Source organism: Carassius gibelio, chromosome B3 (genome assembly GCF_023724105.1).
Source record: "Carassius gibelio isolate Cgi1373 ecotype wild population from Czech Republic chromosome B3, carGib1.2-hapl.c, whole genome shotgun sequence".
Taxonomy (NCBI): Eukaryota; Metazoa; Chordata; class Actinopteri; order Cypriniformes; family Cyprinidae; genus Carassius; species Carassius gibelio.
This window is the reverse complement of record NC_068398.1, coordinates 8,054,359-8,074,329: the sequence shown is the minus strand read 5'-3', so window position 1 is coordinate 8,074,329 and position 19,971 is coordinate 8,054,359. Positions and strand designations below refer to the sequence as shown.

At 36.0% G+C, this 19,971-nt stretch overlaps 3 protein-coding genes across 7 annotated transcripts in view; all 3 read right to left on the bottom strand.

The window, feature by feature from the left end:
• Positions 1 to 55: 55 nt before the first annotated feature.
• pde6ga (phosphodiesterase 6G, cGMP-specific, rod, gamma, paralog a) lies at positions 56 to 2,246 on the bottom strand. The gene is made up of 4 exons (XM_052550860.1): positions 2,192 to 2,246; positions 939 to 1,127; positions 808 to 848; positions 56 to 712 (listed from the first exon to the last, which is right to left on the bottom strand). Exons 2-4 carry the CDS (start codon positions 1,079 to 1,081, stop codon positions 636 to 638), a joined length of 261 nt encoding a protein of 86 aa, XP_052406820.1. The 5' UTR covers positions 1,082 to 1,127; positions 2,192 to 2,246; the 3' UTR covers positions 56 to 635.
• LOC127952424 (butyrophilin-like protein 10) lies at positions 2,228 to 12,368 on the bottom strand. 4 transcript variants are annotated; one of them, XM_052550855.1, is made up of 10 exons: positions 12,266 to 12,367; positions 11,486 to 11,561; positions 10,680 to 11,033; positions 10,197 to 10,469; positions 9,867 to 9,974; positions 6,177 to 6,218; positions 5,952 to 5,990; positions 5,688 to 5,714; positions 4,923 to 5,017; positions 2,228 to 2,246 (listed from the first exon to the last, which is right to left on the bottom strand). In XM_052550855.1, the coding sequence occupies exons 1-9, from the start codon at positions 12,341 to 12,343 to the stop codon at positions 4,926 to 4,928; spliced, it is 1,089 nt and encodes a 362-aa protein (XP_052406815.1). In that variant the 5' UTR covers positions 12,344 to 12,367; the 3' UTR covers positions 2,228 to 2,246; positions 4,923 to 4,925. The 4 variants fall into 4 exon arrangements, with proteins under 4 accessions (XP_052406815.1, XP_052406817.1, XP_052406814.1 ...); XM_052550857.1 differs by lacking the exon at positions 2,228 to 2,246 and having other exon boundaries at positions 4,417 to 5,017; positions 10,197 to 10,331; positions 12,266 to 12,368; XM_052550854.1 differs by lacking the exon at positions 2,228 to 2,246 and having other exon boundaries at positions 4,417 to 5,017; positions 12,266 to 12,365.
• A 7,014-nt stretch (positions 12,369 to 19,382) lies between these two features.
• Positions 19,383 to 19,971, bottom strand: part of LOC127952423 (butyrophilin subfamily 1 member A1) — a 90,872-nt gene continuing 90,283 nt past the window's right edge. The window contains exon 13 of one of the 2 annotated variants that reach the window (XM_052550852.1): positions 19,383 to 19,908. In XM_052550852.1, the coding sequence (XP_052406812.1) occupies positions 19,856 to 19,908 (53 nt within the window). In that variant the 3' untranslated portion in view covers positions 19,383 to 19,855. The remainder of the gene's footprint in view (positions 19,909 to 19,971) is intronic. The other variant, XM_052550853.1, reaches the window with a different exon arrangement.

The following is a 19,971-nucleotide window of genomic DNA, read 5'->3' as shown; positions in this document are numbered from 1 at the left end:
ATGTTTCAGTTTGTATTTGACCAGAGGCTGAGAAACCACTCATATAGCCTGAACGTATGAAAATAATCAGACTTTATTTCATGTCCAAACCTTTTCTGCACTGTTGGGACTGAGCCGGACTCATTCTTGTATGGCTCTCCAGCATCACAGGGTCAGTAAACTGGGCCGAACTCTCACAGAGAGCTGCTATGGGCAGACACTGACACCCCACAGAATCCAAACTCATTTTCAACATTTGCAACTTGACAAAATGAAAACAAACATCAAAAAGAAAAAAAAAATTCACAGCTCATGCTACCTTTATATTGGCAGGGTTATACGGAAGTAAAAGCGGACACCTAAAATGCCCATTTCATGTCAGTATGACAATACTGTAAAACCACTAATACTAATAAAGTAAAACCAGAGTAAGAAAAGGTTATCTGAAATTAGCATCGCGACAGAGCAAATTAAGTCTAGTTCTACAGGAAATTTGAAGAGGTAGATCAACTAACATCCAGTTCATTATTGCTGATTTATGACTGCTGTCATACATCACTGACCAAACATCAACCAAAGATATTTCTGTATGAATATTCATATTTAAATGGAATATTAAGGTGCAGGATGTTGTTCAGTGGGTACAGGAAGTGACCTCATATAATGCCATACTGGGCAAGCTCGTGTAACTCCAGGTGACTGTACGCTTCCCACGGACAGATCACGTTAAAATCTGTGAGAAAAATATGATTACACATAATCTCAAGTCACTTAAATATATAAAGAGGAGTATATAATAATATTGTTTTGGCTAGAAATTGTACATACCAGTTCCCAATCCCTCCATTCCAGGAATATCTTCACCAAATCTAAGAATAACAACAATGACATTACCACAGATAAAACATGCAAATCTATAAAAGATCCAAATTAATAAATAATATAAAAATTAGTTGTACCCAATGACACCCTTTTTGGGTGGCTTGCTCTTGAACTGGCGTGTAGACCTCTGTTTGAATTTGGGCGGGCCCTTGTGGGGGGTGCCAGGCGCCATGGCCCGTGTAGCAACCTTGCTGATCGCTTTAGGCTTGGAGACATCCATATTCACAAGACCAATAGCAAGCACTGCCCACTGAATCGATGATGATCTGTGAGAGATCGAGGGGATGAGACTATTCTTTTGTTAATCTGTAGAGGAAATGCAGTGCAAGATATTCCAGTTGCATTGCATTTCCACTAAAGATGTATAAAAATTAATCAAAAACCTATTATAAATATTACATTTTATGATAATCAAACCGGAAATAGCTTCTAGGTGTCACCGGATGAAAAGACTGTGTCTAATAATGATTAAATCCCAGTGTCCAGACATGTGATAACGAAGGAGGTTCCTTTAATCCCTTTTATAATGATCAAGCCCCCCTGTAATCTGCTCTCAAGAGGGTTTCTCATTTAATCTCATTAGATGAAGGTCAGTGCACAATAAGCAGAACGTGCATGAAGTCAGACTCTTCCTTTTATTAGATAAAACACACAAGAGTTCAATGCTTGTTTACTGTTCAGCAACACAGGAAATGTGTTCAAAACACATTTTCTCTGTTGCAGTTGGTCCAATGGCCTGAACCAGATCTGGAGACTAAAGTTGTCTAAATATCTTGCATTAGATGCAAAAGCAAGTGTCTTATCTGCATCTTGCAAATGTTTTTAACCAGGTGATTTTTAGTAGATGAATGAAGTCAATTATCCTAAAGTTCACATTAACGTCCTGTACACAAAGATTGATAAAATAACTTTGCATATAATATTAGCGTTCACACCAAGGGACATTAGAGCTTAAAATGCAGATTTAGCTTGCACTCTTTAAGTTGATTCTGATTGTCTGTCAATGTTTTTTTTTAAATAGTTTTTATCATCTAAAATAAATAAATAAATAAATAAATCGCTCTTAAAGTAATTCCACTATGTTCCCCTGTACCATTATTGATATATCTGTAAAGTGAACTTGTTATTGTCATAGAATTTGTATGATTATTAAAGCATTATAATTATACAGTAGCTGTTGACACACACCTTATATTAATATAGCCTATGCAAACATGTATAATTCATATTAAATGAGTATAACTTTTAGGCATAATTGCAACTACATTACAAAACATTACAAATAATTTCCATCCTACATGTTCTGTTGTTTCTAACCAGATGCACTCACCTGCCGCTCTCTTGTTTCTCTCTCACATGTGTCGAGGTGGTCAGGAAGCTGCTCTCTGTCAACACACACTTTCATCAGCTCTTAAATAGTTCTGAGCATCATAAGATGATTAAACCTGCAAATGATGGTCCTTCCTCTTTCCAAAACAACCTAGCTGTCATCAGCCCCCCTGAAAGGTGACAGGATGCTACATTCACATGTACAGATGCATGTATGAGATTAATCCTGTTTGTTTTCCATACTTCATGCATTATTAGATTAGACAAACAGTGCTTGGTTAATTTTGATTAGGAATTGTGTTTTTGATTTTGCTTCATTTATGTAAACATTTCAATGTATTCACATAAGTGTAGGACCACAAGTGAAAGTATCACAAGTGAGGAAATATAAAAATACTATATATATATATATATATATATATATATATATATATATATATATATATATATATATATATATATATATATATATATATATATATATATATATTTATTTTAAATATTAAAAATTTTCCATTATTTTGTTCCTATTTCTTATGACTTTATATGGCAATTCAAAACTATATACGATAACATTGACTTTTGAAATGCAATATTGATAAAAGTTGCACAAATTACCTTTCAAGCTATGAGATGACTTTAAAAATGTCATAGTTTAACTAAAACATACATAAAGCAAAAGGCCTTGTAGTCATAACAATGATATAATTTATGCACATCTTCAGCAGATCACGTGTTCACACACACGACCTGTCCAGTGTGATGTTCTACTTATGCAACAGTTTTCTGAATCGCCCGTCCAGACGTCCCGTGTGTGTGCTGTGAGTCCTCAGTTCAGTGTGATCAGCAGCTGTCAGATAATATCTGTATCTCTGTTCATTCAGAGATAGATTAGCATGCCCCTTCAAGCAGACAGACACCCAGCCACTAACTCAACTGCTGTATCAGGTGACTCACACAGCTAAAGATGGATGACTAAAACAGGAAACATATTGTAAAAGCATATTTCTACAGTGTACATCTCATAGAGACAGGTGCTAGTTTAAGGTGCTAAAATAAAAAGTCTATAAAAGCATGTTTTATAATCACACACGCTACACACCAGACAGTCAATTTTATGAGCTACAATGTAAAATTCTATGTACTGTAATGACAAATATTTGACTCTGGATCACAAAACCACTCTAAAGTCACTGGAGTATATTTGTAGCATTAGCTAAAAATACACTGTGGGTCAAAAATCATTAGTCTGTGAATAAGTAAAGATCATGTTCCATTCAGATATTTTGTAAATTTCCAAGCATAAATATATCAGAACTTAATTTTTGATTAGCAACATTCTTTGCTAAGAACTTCATTTGGACAACTTAAAAGGCAATTTTTTTATTTTATGTTTTTTTTTTTTTTTGCAACCTCAGATTCCAGATTTTCAAATAGTTGTATCTTGGTCAAAATTGTCCTGTCCCAACAAACAATATATCAATGGAAAGCTTATTAATTCATATGTAATACTCAATAAAAAAAAAATAAAAAAAAATAACTTACAATTGTTTTGTGGTCCAGGGTCACATGTTACAATGAGAGGTACAATTACAATAAAAAGCATCACACTATTGGTTATACTTGAAATATTAATAATAATGATAATGTGTCAGGGAAAGAGCTATATAGAGATCAAAGTATGACAGACACCTTTGTTTTGAAGCAGTAAGTTATCATCTAGAAACCACTCAGCACACTGACGTTCATCACAATAATCAAATCAAAATACTTTATAAGTGTGTTTTCTGACACATATGCAGGTGGGGTTTAAAAATATAGGCTATTAATACAAATTTAAAATATATTAATACAAATTTCATAGGCTAAAAAATATATATTTGATGGGTTATTAAAAAAACAAAAAAACAAACAAACAAAAAAAACCCCAGAAGATATTAGTTTCAGAATGATCTTCTTCTTTTTTTTTTTTTGCCTCATTGTATAAACACAGACAGCAAGTAAGACAATGACTAGAGCCTAAATTCACTGGATCAAGAGTTTACCAATTAAATAATAAGTACTTAGCGCCACCGTGTGGCAAGATTAGAAATAGACCTTCATAAAACAGAACAATAGAAACATTTTGTATTTTAGCATCACATTTAAGTATTATTCATGTTTAATTATTACATTTACATGCTCAAAGTAAACTTACTTAAGATCATAAACATGCATTGTAAAGTATTGCCTTGTAGATATTTATTACACAAATTTAAAATTACACATAGTTTATAATTGAATCACCTAAACATAATATTGTATGTAATATTTTACATCATCATCAATTACAGATTTACACTGCCTTAACCTCAATGGTCAAAATTCAGTGCTTTCCATATGGGTCAGATAAATTTAAGATGTGGAACCACAGAAATCAATACATTAATCACACATTTAAAGGTTTATAGCCTAAATCATATGCTGCTTAATATTACTATAACATGCACTTACTAAATCATTTCCAAATTAGCAATTTCCAGGATAATACTTCTGAAATTATCACAGATTATCAGTGATCAGAGGAGATTTTAAACCAAGCAGGAGCTATTTCTCATTAAAAGCCTAAAAGCTAAATCCCACTCAGTACAGTTATAGTGTAATAGTTAAAAATACACTTCAGGGAGCATCCATCCATCTCATCATAATGAAGATCATTCTCATCAAACTTGTAATTTTGCCTTCATCTTTACCTTTTACTGTTCTGTTTCGTCATATATCACTTCTCTCCCATGTCTAGTTTGAATGAGACATGCATTAGTTGAGTCTTCACCCAGAGTTGCATTCACTGTTGAAACATTGAACATTCAGCTTTACAAACCAATGTATAATAAAACAACAGTAATGTTTGGTTTTATAACATATAGCAAGGAATCATTATAAAGAAAAAAAAGATTCTGCATAGGGACACTTACTTAATCCTAATGTTCAAAGCACATTACATTAAGAATAATAATGTTTATAATTCTGGAATGCAATGTCTCGTGACCATTTTTTTTTTTTTTTTTGCTGTTTTCAAAACTCTTAGTACTAATCTCAGAAGCATATAGAAGCATATTTTGTTTTTTAAAACATTTCAGCATATTTTCAGTTATGTTTGTACAATACACAAAAGCACAAAGTATTATTTCAATGGATTTTTTTCTTCTTCTTCCTCTAAAAGTAACATTCACAGTTACTGCCTTTATAATGTATGGGCAGATATTATTCTTATTTGTGGAAACTGCAACAAAGTGATGTAATATGCATATTGTGGTGTAAATACAGTACAGTTCTTCACACTCCAACAAGAACATCACAATTGTATAGTTTGATGTTGTGGCACATACAAACCATTACATGTATGATCTTTAGGAATCTGAACTATTTGACTGCATTTATTTATACAGTGACAGTTTGACTTCTACCTAACTATAAAAGTATATAGAAATATAAAAACATTAGTACTTTTTACTCACCCATGTCTGTTTCTAAATGCGTGATCACTAGAAACAGAAAACAAGTATTAAGTTATAAAGGGTTTATAACATGAACAATCAACAATGAGGTCAGATTTAAATATTATTCACCACTTGAAGACCAGCAAAACACAAAATCAGTTGACATACCTCAAAGTAATCTATAACGAACTTTGTGCACATAAGAATTCATATATGCACTGTGCATTCATTCATTGTTTCATTCTTTAATAATTTCATAAGGCTATATTAAACAAAATTCACCTTTTGGTATCCTCTGACTCTGCAAAAGTTCATCAAGTTCTAAAAACAAAAACAAACAAAAAACTATCAAAATATATGAAATCTCTCTCATTGTATTTATAAATAAATAGAAAGTGTGTTCATTGTTTTGCACAGCAAAGCAGAGTTCATAACTATATAAGTGATAATCCACAGCTATTTGTGCATATGAGTTTAATGTAAAGAAACACTCGCTACAAAACTGACCATGGTGTATTTTCCTGTTCTCAGTCTTTAGTTTTCTGTGTACTGAAAAAAAAAGTTAGAATAAAGACAAAACAACATTAAATAGATATGGACAGTTGTTTTCACCAGGAGTAATACATTTATATGGTAATTCTGACTTTTTCTGACAGAATAAAAAATAATTAAATACAGAAATGCTCCCAAAATAAACATTTGGTTCTTTAATTACACACCTGCATGTCATTCCAAACCCATAAGACCTTCGTTCATCTTCAGACACAAATTGAGATACTTTTGATTAAATCTGAGAGCTTTCTGACCCTCCACAGACAGCAACGCAACTGACATGTTTTATGGCCCAGAAAGGTAGTAAAGACATCTTAAAATAGTCCATTTGACATCAGCAGTTCAACTGTAATGTTATAAAGCTACGAGAATACTTTTTATGTGGCAAGACAACAAAAATGATGACTTTATTTAACAATTTCTTCTCTTCTGGGTCGGTCTCCACTGCCATTCATTAAAGCATCACATCGCATGCATGTACATCAGTATGTTGGATAATTTTCATTTTTGAAATGGAGTCTTTAAACGCCTCAGATGTAAGTTATTCGCTTTCAAAGTGACGGCAAAATGATTGGGAATTAATGGAATGCTAACAGCAGGTGGGGGTACGCTAGCCAATGGCGGCGCCCAGGGGTGCTTCAATAAAATATGAAACCCTGCCCCCCTGCTCACTCCGGCTTTCGGCAAATCGGACGATTTTACTCACACCGGAATATGAACAAAGGCTTGTTCAAGATCCCCCGGTGCAGAGGGTGGTGACGCGATGGTCCGCCCAATCAGAAGCCATGCTACAGGCTGCTCTTTATGACGTAGACTGGGACATGTTTCGCGCAAGTTTATCTGACGTCAGCGAGTTCACAGATGTAGCATTAAGCTTTGTAAACATGCTAGCCAAACAAGCTACGGATACAATGACTATAAGGACATTCTCAAATCAGAAACCTTGGGTGGACAGATCAATCCGTGCAGAAATAAACAAACGCACTGCTGCTTACAATGCCGGTCTTCTGTCAGGAAACATGAGCAAGTACAAAGCATCGTGCTATGCTCTCCAACACACAGTAAGAGCCGGCAAACACAGAAACAGGGAACGCATAGAGTCACATTTCAAGGTCAATGACTCCCAACGCATGTGGCAAGAACTAAGGACCATCTGTGCCTTTGGAAATAAATCCTCTGCAGAGGTGAGAGCAGATCCGTCCCTGGCTGACGAGCTAAACACTTTCTACGGCCGCTTTGAAAGCAATCTGAGTCAGATCAGTGATCATCATGTGATCACCGTGTCAGAGGACGAGGTTTGGAGGGCTCTAAAGCGAGTGAATGTAAGGAAAGCAGCAGGACCTGATGGGATTTCTTTCTGTGATCTACGGTCCTGCGCTGATCATGTTTACATCCATTTTTAATGAGTCTCTTGCTACATCGGTGGTTCCCACCTCATTCAAAAAATCCGTCATCATCCCTGTGCCTAAGAACAATGAACCCTCTTGTCTGGATGACTATCGTCCAGTTGGCCTCAATAGTCACGAAGGTTTTTGAGGGACTGGTTAAAAACGTCATCTGCTCCTCCATACCAGATATTTTGGACCCTCTTCAGTTTGCCCAAACAGATCCACTGATGATGCCATCTCTTAAATCCTGCACTCTTCTCTCACACACATTGACAGCAATAACAGGAACTACATAAGGCTGCTATTTATTGACTATAGCACAGCTTTTTATACTATAGTCCCCTTAAAGCTAGCTTCTAGACTCATGGACCTCTGCCTAAATTCTTCACTCTGCAACTGGATTCTTGATTTCCTCACTGGCAGACCTCAAGTGGTGAAAGTAGGCCAGTACACCTCCAACTCCGTCACCCTGGACGTAGGAGCCCCACAGGGCTGTGTCCTGAGTCCCCTGCTCTACTCTCTTTACACACATGACTTCATGTCTTCGCACAGCTCCACATCTATAATCAAATTTGCTGATGATACTGTGGTTCTGGGCCTCATTCACAACAATAATGAGACCGCAAACTTGGATGAGGTAGAGAAATTAACATCATGGTGCCAGAACAACTGTTTCTCTCTGACTGTGAGCAAAACTAAAGAACTGATTGTGGACTTCAGGAAGAGACAGCAGCGGCCGTATACACCTCTTATGATCAGCGGGACCCCTGTGGAGAGGGTGAGCAGCTTCAAGTACCTTGGTGTAAACATCTCAGAGGACCTGACTTGAGCCCCTTTCACACTGCACGTCGGACCCGCAATGTTCCCGTAACATTGCCTGGTCACCTTCTGTGTGAAAGCAACCCGGAATTGATTACCGAATTGAACCCGGGTCGGGGACATAGTAACATTGCGGTAATCGATCCGGAACGAGCGCTGTGTGAACAAAAGCCAGATCTAATTCCGTATCGAAGTGATGACGCGCGTTATCGCGCGACTCTTTTACCGGCTGTTTTGAAGGAAGATCAACATTCGAGACGAAAACATATGTGCAAACTGTAATGAAGCAGAGATCAGTTAGTTCCTCACTTTCCGCGCTGACACGAGATCGTTTGCTTGCTTCAGTTAAAGTATAACGTGCCAAGCGTTGTCGACTCGTACATTACACGTCACGCGCTGATGTCACGTGTCGTTACTGGATCTTCAAGGGTTGTGTGTGAAAGCACGCACATATACCGGGTCATCACTGGCAGTGTGAAAGTGCCAAATCTAGCGACCAGGGAACAATTACAGGAACACTTTACCCCTGTATTTGCCGGAATGGCAGTGTGAAAGGGGCTTTGGACTACTCACATTCAAATACAGGTTAATAAAGCCAGACAAAGATTGTACCATCTGCGACAGCTGAGGAAATTCAGGGTCTCACCAGCAATCCTGAAAACTTTCTATTCAGGGCTATAGAAAGTGCATTGACTCAGTGTATCTCAGTGTGGTATGGGAACAGCTCCAGTCAAGACTGCAAAGCCCTGCAGAGAGTTGTGCGCTTAGCTGAGCGCATTTCAGTGTCTGCTCTCCCCTCTCTGCAGGACATCTACCTCAAACGCTGCAAAAGCAGAGCTGTTAAAATGATCAAGGACTCCATCCACCCCAGTAACCATCTTTTCACTTTGCTGCCATCTGGTAAGCGCTTTCATAGCCTGATGGCAAAAACCAAGAGACTCAGGAGGAGTTTCTTCCCCAGGCCATCAGGCTCCTCAACTCTAAACCAGCCTCTTAACATCTTCATATCTCCACTTAATGTTCACTTTATCAGTAAGATATTCATCATTCACTACCTCACATTGACACACTGACAGTGTAAACCTGTTTGCACATTTGCCTCTTGTACATTCCTGTGTATCTTAATATTTAAGACTACAGTTTACTTCCATGCAATATACATCTTTTTATATTTTATTCTTACATTTTTATTGTTTACTTTTATTTAATTTTTAGATAACTATATTTATGTATATTTTCATCCGTGTTGTTTTCTTTAATAATTGCACTGTCCATGGAGCGGACCTGACTCACATTTCACTGCTGGTTATATATGCTATATATAATTTTATATGTGACGAATAAAAATATTGAATCTTGAATCTCTTAGAAACACCACTGCAAGTGGACTAAGAAATGCATAAAACATGTGACTCAAGCTAAAACACAAGAGTTTTACCTATGTATTTATGAATGATCACAGCTATCAGTACTACAGTAAAACCACCGAGCCCGACTATGACTGGAAACTGGATGGCTGATTTCCTCCAAAGTTGAAACATATTACCTGTAAATCAAAATAATGAATTACACTGAGCACACTGTCCAGTCAAACATTTATTTCTGTTTGATTAAAAATGATTAATAATGTAAGCAATGTGATTGTGGTATATAACATACATACACAGTAACGACTTGTAAATGTATAGTACACATTTACCTAAAGCACTGAATTGATAATCAGTTATTCAGTCCATCTGAATAAAATAATCATAAAAACAGTGCTTACTTGAGGTGATAATCAGTGTATCCAGCTTGTGATTCTTCAGTCTGATTCTGCAGTGAATCTTGCGGTGCTTCTCATATACAGTGACAGTGTGTTTCACACTGAATCCGTTTTCATTTCTGTGTGTCTCTGCAGTTTCTGAACTCAAAAAGGTTGTTTCAGTTAGCATCCACTCAAGAACAGGTTCAGGATACCAACCTTCAGATTCACACTTTAGACGAAGTAGTCCTGTATAATCAAATCCATCTACAGTGATCACTGGAGGACGTCCTACAACTACAGACCAACATTTTTTTTAGTAAACCTGTTTTTGTTTTGAAAAACCATATCACACTCTAAAACTGCTGACTTATTATTATTTTTTTAACCCAAGAGTTCAATATCAGGTTGTTTGACACACACACACAGTTGCCAAATAACCCAATAACTGTCCTATTATCCCAGCAGTTAAGAACGAATAAATGAAAACATCCACCAATTACTCACCTCCAACAGTAAAATTAACAGTGGTGTCGCCAGACCTGTATTCGGACTGAATAGAACACTTATAACGTCCTTCATCAGAGACTTGGACAGATGAGAGTTTGAGTGATATGTTTCCTCTGTGTAATTCTTCATGATTCAGTTTTGTTCTCCCTCTGTAGGACTGACTCTGATTTGTGTTTCTGTCTTCATGATCCTCATAGAGATGCACTACTTCTGAGTCGTTCCGATCAGATCTAGACCACTCCACTCTCATGTCCACAGCATTGAGGCTGAATTTGACTGAACAGGGCAGAATCACATCTTCACCAGCTAAAGCAAATACAGGATCTGCAGGTCGCACGAAATTATTGTTCTCTGTAAAAGAGAAAGGGAGCAGAACTGAACTGCATGTCAAAAAGGTTACGTGTTCTATGGATTTACAACAGTTAAAATACATTGAACAATCATTCTCATGTGACACTTTTCCAAAAAATAAAAAGCATTTTAAAGTGACATTTGTTCATCTTTCATACTTCAGCTCTGTGTTCATTCAGCTGATGATTCATTAATTACATTAAGCTAAAATCTTTCTGCGTGCACTTATGGATTTGATTATTTGTCATGTGGCTTTTTGTAATATTTGTACATTTGTTTGTTTAGATTTAAAATATCATTGCAAAAAGGATAATGCACCAGATGTTACTGCAAAATTTATCTCTAGCCTGTACAGCTACACTGTACTTTGTCCCTAACATAAGTTACTTATTAAATCTCCTTCCCTCTTTATTTTACACATGAATACACACTTCAGCCCTTCAAATATTTACCTGATCTTGAATATGTAGCTCCACTAATAATCAGGACAGTCAAACAAATGAACTTCATCTCTGTATGACACGGATGCTAAAAGAGGACAAAACATGTCAGAAAACATGGAAGGCTTTTTTTTTTTTTTACATAACACACACCCAGAAAATTGAAATTTAGTGAATCTTAGTCAATCTATGTACCTTATCCTGTTTCTTAATTCTTCACATCAACACTGTTCTCACGAGTGTGAATAAATAAGATTATATGTGAGATCATAAGGAGATCATTCTTGGTTTGGTTTTACTTTCTCATATCACTAAACAACTTAAGTGATAACACAGTCCCTCCTATCATACTACTTATTAACCTGGGCTACTAAGATCAGCTTCTTCAGGCTTTGATTAGGGTTTATAAATGGCATTAATGCAGGGATGTGATTTAATGTTTATATAAATGTTCAAGTTAACAAACTGGTTAAGTGGTGTAAATAACATCTCTGCCCTTTTAGATAGCAAGCACACCACATTGAGGTCTTGCATGTTGAGCTTTATATTTTTGATTTTAGATTTTTATCATGAAAAATGTTAGATTTCACTTAAATATTTTATAGCTATGATGAATTTATGTGAGTGAATATGCTCTATGAAATATATGAAAATGTTACAAATGACTCATTTTCTGTCCAGCCACTCAAGATCAGGTTCAAGATACCAACAGATTCACACTTCATCAAGACAAAGTCAAATGAAATACTAAACACACTATATCACGCATGAAAAACAAGTTGTTACCCATACATATTGTTGGAAACTCGAAGACCAGGAGACTCTTGGGTAATCGCGCTTGAGGAACGCACTGCGTGGCGCTGTAGTCATCAAAAAGTCTAATCAAAGCAATGATACTTTGGAGTTATATACATTCTAGTGGGAGGGATACATACAGTAGAGGTGGAGACAATCTAACCTATAGCATGTAATTGAAGTACAGGAATCAGCCCACATTTTCCCAGCCTTGATTTCATCAGCATAACAGTGTCATTCAAATGCATAGGTGCTACTTCAGTCAGCCTGACAGTATGGCCCATACCTTCACATTACCAAAAAGACAAAGGCACAGCTGTGCCTTGAGCTTCCTTTAACTTGGGACCCTGCCCTAAAGTCACAAAGTGTATGAAGACAAAAGGTTAATGTCTCAGACACCTGGGCTTCCTGATTTGATCTTTTAGAAATGTCATCCTTTTTGACTTCAAAATGTAAAATACAATGTACATAACCTTATAGTTTATATATATTATATATATATTTTTGGAGTAAAATGTTGTTCCAGGGTCAACAAAATATGTTGACCTAGGAACACATCGGACTTGGCAAAATCAGGACGTGCGTGTGCTCACAGTGTGTGTGTGTGTGTGTGTGTGTGTGTGTGTGTTCACTGCTCTGTGTGTGTGCATTTCGGATGGGTTAAATGCAGAGCACAAATTCTGAGTATGGGTCACCTTACTTGGCTGAATGTCACTTCACTTTAAACCCTCATAAGTCCATTCTATGACCTATGTTTGTTAACATAGGCACCCAGTCATGTAACTTGGAAAGTTTACAGGCACATATAACTTATTCTGCGTCTTGTCCTAGATTTACTTAGGTGTAATAGTTCTTTTTAGAACCAAAACTGTTGACACATTAAACTTGGATGGTAACATGTTGTGGAAACTATATGATGACACAGAAAACTATGTAGCATATGATTTGAAGTCCTGAAGTCTATGGCGCCCGAATAGCCGTGAAGTCTGTTTTCTGTAGTCCATTTCCCACGTAGATTCACTCAGATGACTCTTGGTCCTCATGAAGCTTGTTCATGGATGTCTGAGGTGATGCTTTACACCAGGGTGCTGCTTATGGAGATGACATCTCATGCACACACACCTGCAACACAAGAAAACAAAGAAACAGCAGACCAGCAGTATTCATGCATATACATTTTTTGACTTCTGTTGATTGTATATTGGTTTTAAGTATGGTGATCGTATATTGTTTTTCTTCAGTCTAGTTTTAAGTAATTTGAAAGCTATGGACCAGTGAGGTGGGGATAAAACAAATGTTAGGGGAAACTTATAAGGAAGTTGTCATGATTCTGCCCTCGTGTCCTTGATTTTCCCTAGTCTTGAGGCAGGATCATGGCAGACTCGTGTTTTGTGTACAAGCACATGGCCTTGTCTTTGGGCCATGTGCTTGTGTTGTCTCGTTCCCTTGCCCCGGCCCCCTTGTTATCCTAGTCTTGTCGTGATTGCTATCTGTGCCACCTGTCGTGTCTTAATTGTTCCCCTATTTAGATCTCCTAGTGTGCTCTGTCTTTCGTCGGTTCATTTGTGATTGTTCATCATTTGTGATTGTTCCACGTCTGAGATTGTTCCACATATGTGTTTCTTCCTGTTAGCCTCCTGAGATATCGTGTCCTTGTAACCCCTCCAAGAAGTCTTTGTACTACCGTGAGTGTTTGTTAGTAGTTAGTGTTCAGAGTCTTTGTTTACCTTTTTATTGTGTTTTGTAGAGTTATTTAGTGTTTTCCCTAGTCATTGTTTTCCCCCTCGTGGGTTTTGTTTTCCCCTTTTTGTATTAATAAACCCTGTGTTTGTTACATCCTGTCTGCATCCGAGTTCTTCCCAACCCCTCCACATAACAGAAGTCCTCACCACAGGGTTGACCCCCGAGGTCTGTTGCACTTCTCTGGACTTCTCACTGGTCTGTGTGTGTCCTAGTCTGTCCCTGTAGCTGAGTAAAGCTGTTCATTTCTCTTAATGTCTTCTTACTTTTCCTACACTCTTTCATCCAGTGTCAAGTTTTACCACAGTAATGACAACTGCCCTCCTTCTTAGGACTTTTCTGTCGGTTCTCTGTGTTGACCTGAAAGGATGCTGCTGCAATCTTATACTCTGGCTTTAATATCAGAGTCTCTTTATCATGTAGCTAAACTGTCTAGATTACTTCTGAGAGTTTTGTTAGACCAAGGTAGGTCTAGGAATGGCAAGGCTTTTTTTACTCCGCTACAAGGCCATCTGACCAGATGCAGACTAATGGTCCCTCGTCATCTAACAAACTTTCAGGATCATCAACTATTCCACTGTAAGCTACAGCTGACTGACAAAATCTTTCATTGTATTCACTCACAGTTTCTTCTTTCCTTTGCACACAGTGAGTGATTCTGGACCAGTCTATTTGGGTCCCATGATATTCTTTAGACTTTTCAAAACACCTTCTCTCAAATCGCCTTTACTGGCATTTTGTAGTTCAAAAGTAACAGCAGACTCAAAACTGTTGATTCAGATTCAGTTAGAATTTGTGACATCAGCTGTGTACCTTCTGCTAACGACATGTCATAGACGCATTTTGCTGATCAATGCTCTTCTGAATTCTCTAAGAAACATTTGTGTGTGCTGAGGGTAAGCTCTGGTATAGTCTCTCTATATATTTAGGTCTTAGTGCTTTGGCAACAGTTTGTAAATGAACAAACAGAAGAGTTGGGATGAACACTTTCATTTACCTCAATTCTCTGAGATCTTTTCCTAGCACCACATACCTTCACTGAATTTACAGGCACATCAGTTACTGATTGGATGGCTACATCTGTTTCAAAGAAAGCTTGTAAGTCAGGATAATTATCAGGCTGACTATCTTCTTCCACATCAATTTTTACTGGAGCTTTGTTGCCAGAATAGAGGATAACCTCTTATGTATAAGGTCCTTTTGAATAGAGTGGCACTCACCATCCCTTGGTTGTACAGCAAGACTCAATCTGGAACGAAATCAGATTTTATTTGAGCTTGAAGTTCCAATCTGGATTCAGGTGAGGAGCTCTATCTGGGTCATGGCACCAAGACTGTTGGAAACTCATAAGCAAAGACCAGGAGACTCTTGGATAATATTTAGCAGATTTCTTTATTGAGAATCGTGCTACGTGGCGCTGTAGTCATCAAAGAAGTCAAACCAAAGCAATGATACTTTGGAGTTTATATACATACAAGAGGGAGGGAGGTGGAGATAATCTAACCTATAGCATGTGATTGAAGTACAGGAATTAGCACACCACTGGCATTTCCCAACCTTGATTTCATCAGCATAACAGTGTCATTCTAATAGCATAGGTGCTACGTCAATTAGCCTGACCGTATGGCCAATACCTTCACATTACCATAGAGACAAAGGCACAGCTGTGTCATCCTTTTTTACCTCAAGATGTAAAACACAATGTACAAATCCTTTTAGTTTATATACTATTACATTGGAACCTAGATTTAACATTTTATAAATGTGTAATCCCACAACATTAATGCACTTTAAATACAAGTCCCTACCATCAAAACATGATAACTGGGCTGCAGAAATTGTTCTCTGTGTGTAGACATCATAACTGGCATTTGAACGATGTTAAAAGATTAAGGGCTATTTGCTATGTAAAAAAAAACACAATCACACTTGGAACATGGTTAGTCTCTTTTTTTTCTCTCTATTTATTAAGATTGTAAACATTTCCTGGTATACAGCTATTGACTTACTGAAATTAGTTAATTAATGATTAATTTTTAATGCAAGGAACGTTTAAAACATCTTTAAGTGCAGCATTAAAGATGTTAAAACGCTATAATGTACAGTCAGTTCTAGATTTACACAGTTCTAGATTGAAGCTAATAAAAAAACAAACAAACAAAAAAACTGTATAAATAAAAGTAATTAACAGTTTTGTCTTGGTCTGTAAAGTCATCAAATCAGGCATTACACTTTCACAAGTGTGAGATTTCAAAATGAGAACAAGGTGAGAATTTAACACAGTATGTTTTTTTTTTAAATCCTCAGCGACAAAATACATTAATTAATCGATTCACTCAAAAACACTTCATTAAAACAAACAACTTAAAACAAGACACATCCTATTAAACAACAGACTAGCCTACGCTCTCAGAGGCTAAAGACAAGAAGACGTTTTTGACTTCAATTTTAAAAGCATTTAAAGATGTGACTTCTCTACGTTCTTTTTGGGAGACTATTCCAGATCCTCCGCCCTCAACAGCAAAGGCCTAATCCCCTTTAAATCTTTTTTTTTTTTTTTCATGACTGAAAAAGAAGTCTCCTGGTGCATTTTGAAATGTTTCTACTAATAATGTTGTGAATGTCATTTTAGTTCTACTTTCTAACTATGAATTAGCATATGCAGTAGATGGCAAAGATATCCAAGAACTGTACAATGTTTAACCACAAACTCAACTGACTGACTTCTCTTCTCTGAAGAGTCTCTTCAGATCTTAGAACTGAACATGAATTATGACCTTTTAGAACTGATTGAAACTGTTGTGACGTTCTCACTGAACTCCTTTCCACAAATTGAGCAAAAAAATCAGATTTTTTTTCTTGTTAATTGCAAAAAAATAATGAACTTATTCTCTCAATATTCAAAGTGCAAACAGATACCAAGTTTTTCTTCAAGAATGACACAGCACTAAGAGATGATTACAACTACACAGCTCAGTCTGAGATAGGTTTGCTTTTCAGAGATATTGTATGTAGCCTAACTTATGCATATTTGTTACTGGTGAACATCGGTCTATTGTTGTAGTATCATTAGTTTCAGATTCACACACCCCTAAATGTCTGCTCAACATGTCAGTCAGATTGTCTCATAATTCATGTCTAAATGTGGATCATAATTTATGTCAACAGTCAAAAGTCTGGCTATGTGAGACACATATTACAGAAAAGTTCATGATAAAGTTTGTAATCTAAAGGCTGACCGGGGGGGATGTTCTCAAAACCATCATTCGCTGACTAGTCTTTAGTTCCGCTGAACTCTATTGCTAACGACAGAATTTAGTGACCTAATTGCTTTTGGGAAACTTTTGGGTAAGAGTAGAAATAAGACATGGACTCCACATCATAAAAGGAGACCAGACCCTTCTGATGATCCACACTCCAGGCTCCACACTTAAACTGTTCCACCTCATCATGTTAATGGACTAAATACCACTCAGTTCACTCCTTCACCTGCTCCTCATTGTAAAAAACATTTTTTCTCTGCATTTGATGAAAGAAAAGAGAAAGAAAGTATAGAGTTATAAAGGGTCCATAACAGAATTCATCATAAGATCAGTAATAAGATAAATATTAGTCACCACTTGAAGCCCATTGAAACTTAAAATAGATTACTTATTTACAATACACTGTAATGGATTTAATTAATATATTAATAATTCAATAAAGCCCCATTTGGTGTTCAACATGTGACTGTGAATGCTGATCACTTTCTACAGTAAGTTCAGAATAAAGATGAGACAAACATTACATTATTTTAAATTATCACTCATTTCGATTTATAGGATGTATTAACTGGTAACTGAATAAATAATTAAATTCAATATAAACATGCATTCATTATGTGTGTGTGTGTCTGTGTGTGGGCATGTGTTTGTGACATATCAGGACACAACTCTGTATAATGACATGGGTATGACACAGGTATTACAAGGAGAGGGTGACTTATGAGGACATGAGCCCATTTTCCAAAACGCTTATAAATCATACAGAATTAGTTTTTTTGAGAAAGTAAAAATGCACAAAGTTTCCTGTGAGGGTTAGGGTTAAGTGTAGGGTTGGTGTAGGGCCATAGAATATACAGTTTGTACAGTATAAAAACCATTACGCCTATGGGATGTCCCCACTTTCCACAAAAACAAACATGTTTGTGTGTGTGTGTGTGTGTCTGTGTGTCTGAATTCTCTGTTTCATCGGGTTCTGAAGAAAAATTCAGAATAAAGGCAAGAAAAAATATTAAATAGCACCGCATGTGGGTATGTATGGTAATACATTCAAATGTACATTTTATAAACATCCATATATTATAGGGGAGAAATTACTACAAATATAAAAAATAAAATAAAACCGGCATTTCTTTTTACATTATTAGTGAAATAACCTAATCAAGATAAATTCAACTTGTTTTCCACTTTATCTTAATCTGTACTTGATCATCTTCTGAAGAAAATGCTGAATAAAGGTGAGAGAAAACTTCAGAGGTGTAAAATACTTGAATAATTTGGAACACTTTATTTCGATAGTCAGCTTTAGACATTCTACTAACAGTAAGTAACTTTGCAACTAGATGTCTACTAGCAGTCATTAGAGTACAAGTAGACTGTCTGCTTGTTATCTTATTCAACTTTTGATGGGTCCACAACATATAACTGACAGTCTACTCTGAGAGTCAGTAGACATGTAGTTGCATATTAATGAGAATTAGTTGACATGTAGTTAGTAGAATGTCTAAAGTGTACTATCAAAATAAAGTGTAACCAATAATTTAGTAATAATAAAGGATGACGTTTCCCTTTAATGGCTGTGTTTTTTTGTGTTCCACTGTGCTGCATTGTAATCATTGTTGTTGCACTAGATCGATGTTTGTGATCTGTGACCTGTGCCATTGCGTTTTGCTTTTGTTTTCTTCCTTTAACCAAACTTTTGTATGTCTGCCTGACAAAATATTTGATGCAGTTTATTTTAAGCTTTCTTTCTTTCTCTCTTTCTTGTTTTCTTCTTTTACACAAATGTCTTTAACCAGTGTCTATGCCTTCACTTGAATATATAATTTTTTGATTACTTTTTTACATCTGCGCAAACTTAACGTTGATATTAAAATGGTAACTTGAAATATTTTTTTTTCTTGTTTTCTTTTCCTGTTCTCACTCTGTAGTTGATCATCTTCTGAGGAAAATTCAGAATAAAGGCAAAATAAAACATTAAAACACAACTACATATGGTATCTGAATAAATAATTCAAATGTACATTTGTGATCCTGGAGCACAAAACCATTTCATAAGTAGCACAGTCATAAATAGCAATAGCCAACAATACATTGTATGTAATAATCGATTTTTCTTTAATGCCAAAAATCATTAGGATGTTAAGTATAGATCCTGTCCCATGAAGACATTGTGTAAATTTCCTATCATAAATATATAAAAACGTAATTTTTGATTAGTAATATGCATTGCTAAGAATTTAATTTGGACAACTTTTCAATATTTAGATTTTTTTTGCAACCCCAGATTCCAGATTTTCAAATAATTGTATCTTTGTATCTATCATATAATTGTATGAACAAATAGTGTCATATCCTAACAAACCATACAAGCTAATGCTAATACAAGGAAAGATAATTTTTTCAGCTTTTAATTTAGAAAAAAATGACACTTAAGACTGGATTCGAGGTCCAGGGTCTCATTTTATAAACATGGAACTATTATGGGGAGAAATAATTGCAGCAAATATAAAATAAATAAATTAATAAATGAACTAACGTTGAAAATGGCAAAAATGTTTAAATTATTAGTAAAATAATAGCCTAATTAGATAAATTCACCTTGTTGTTTTCTCTTCTCCTCCAGTAGCTGATCACGTTCTGAAGAAAATTCAGAATAAAGGCAATAGAAAACATTAAATAGATAACATCACGGTTATATAT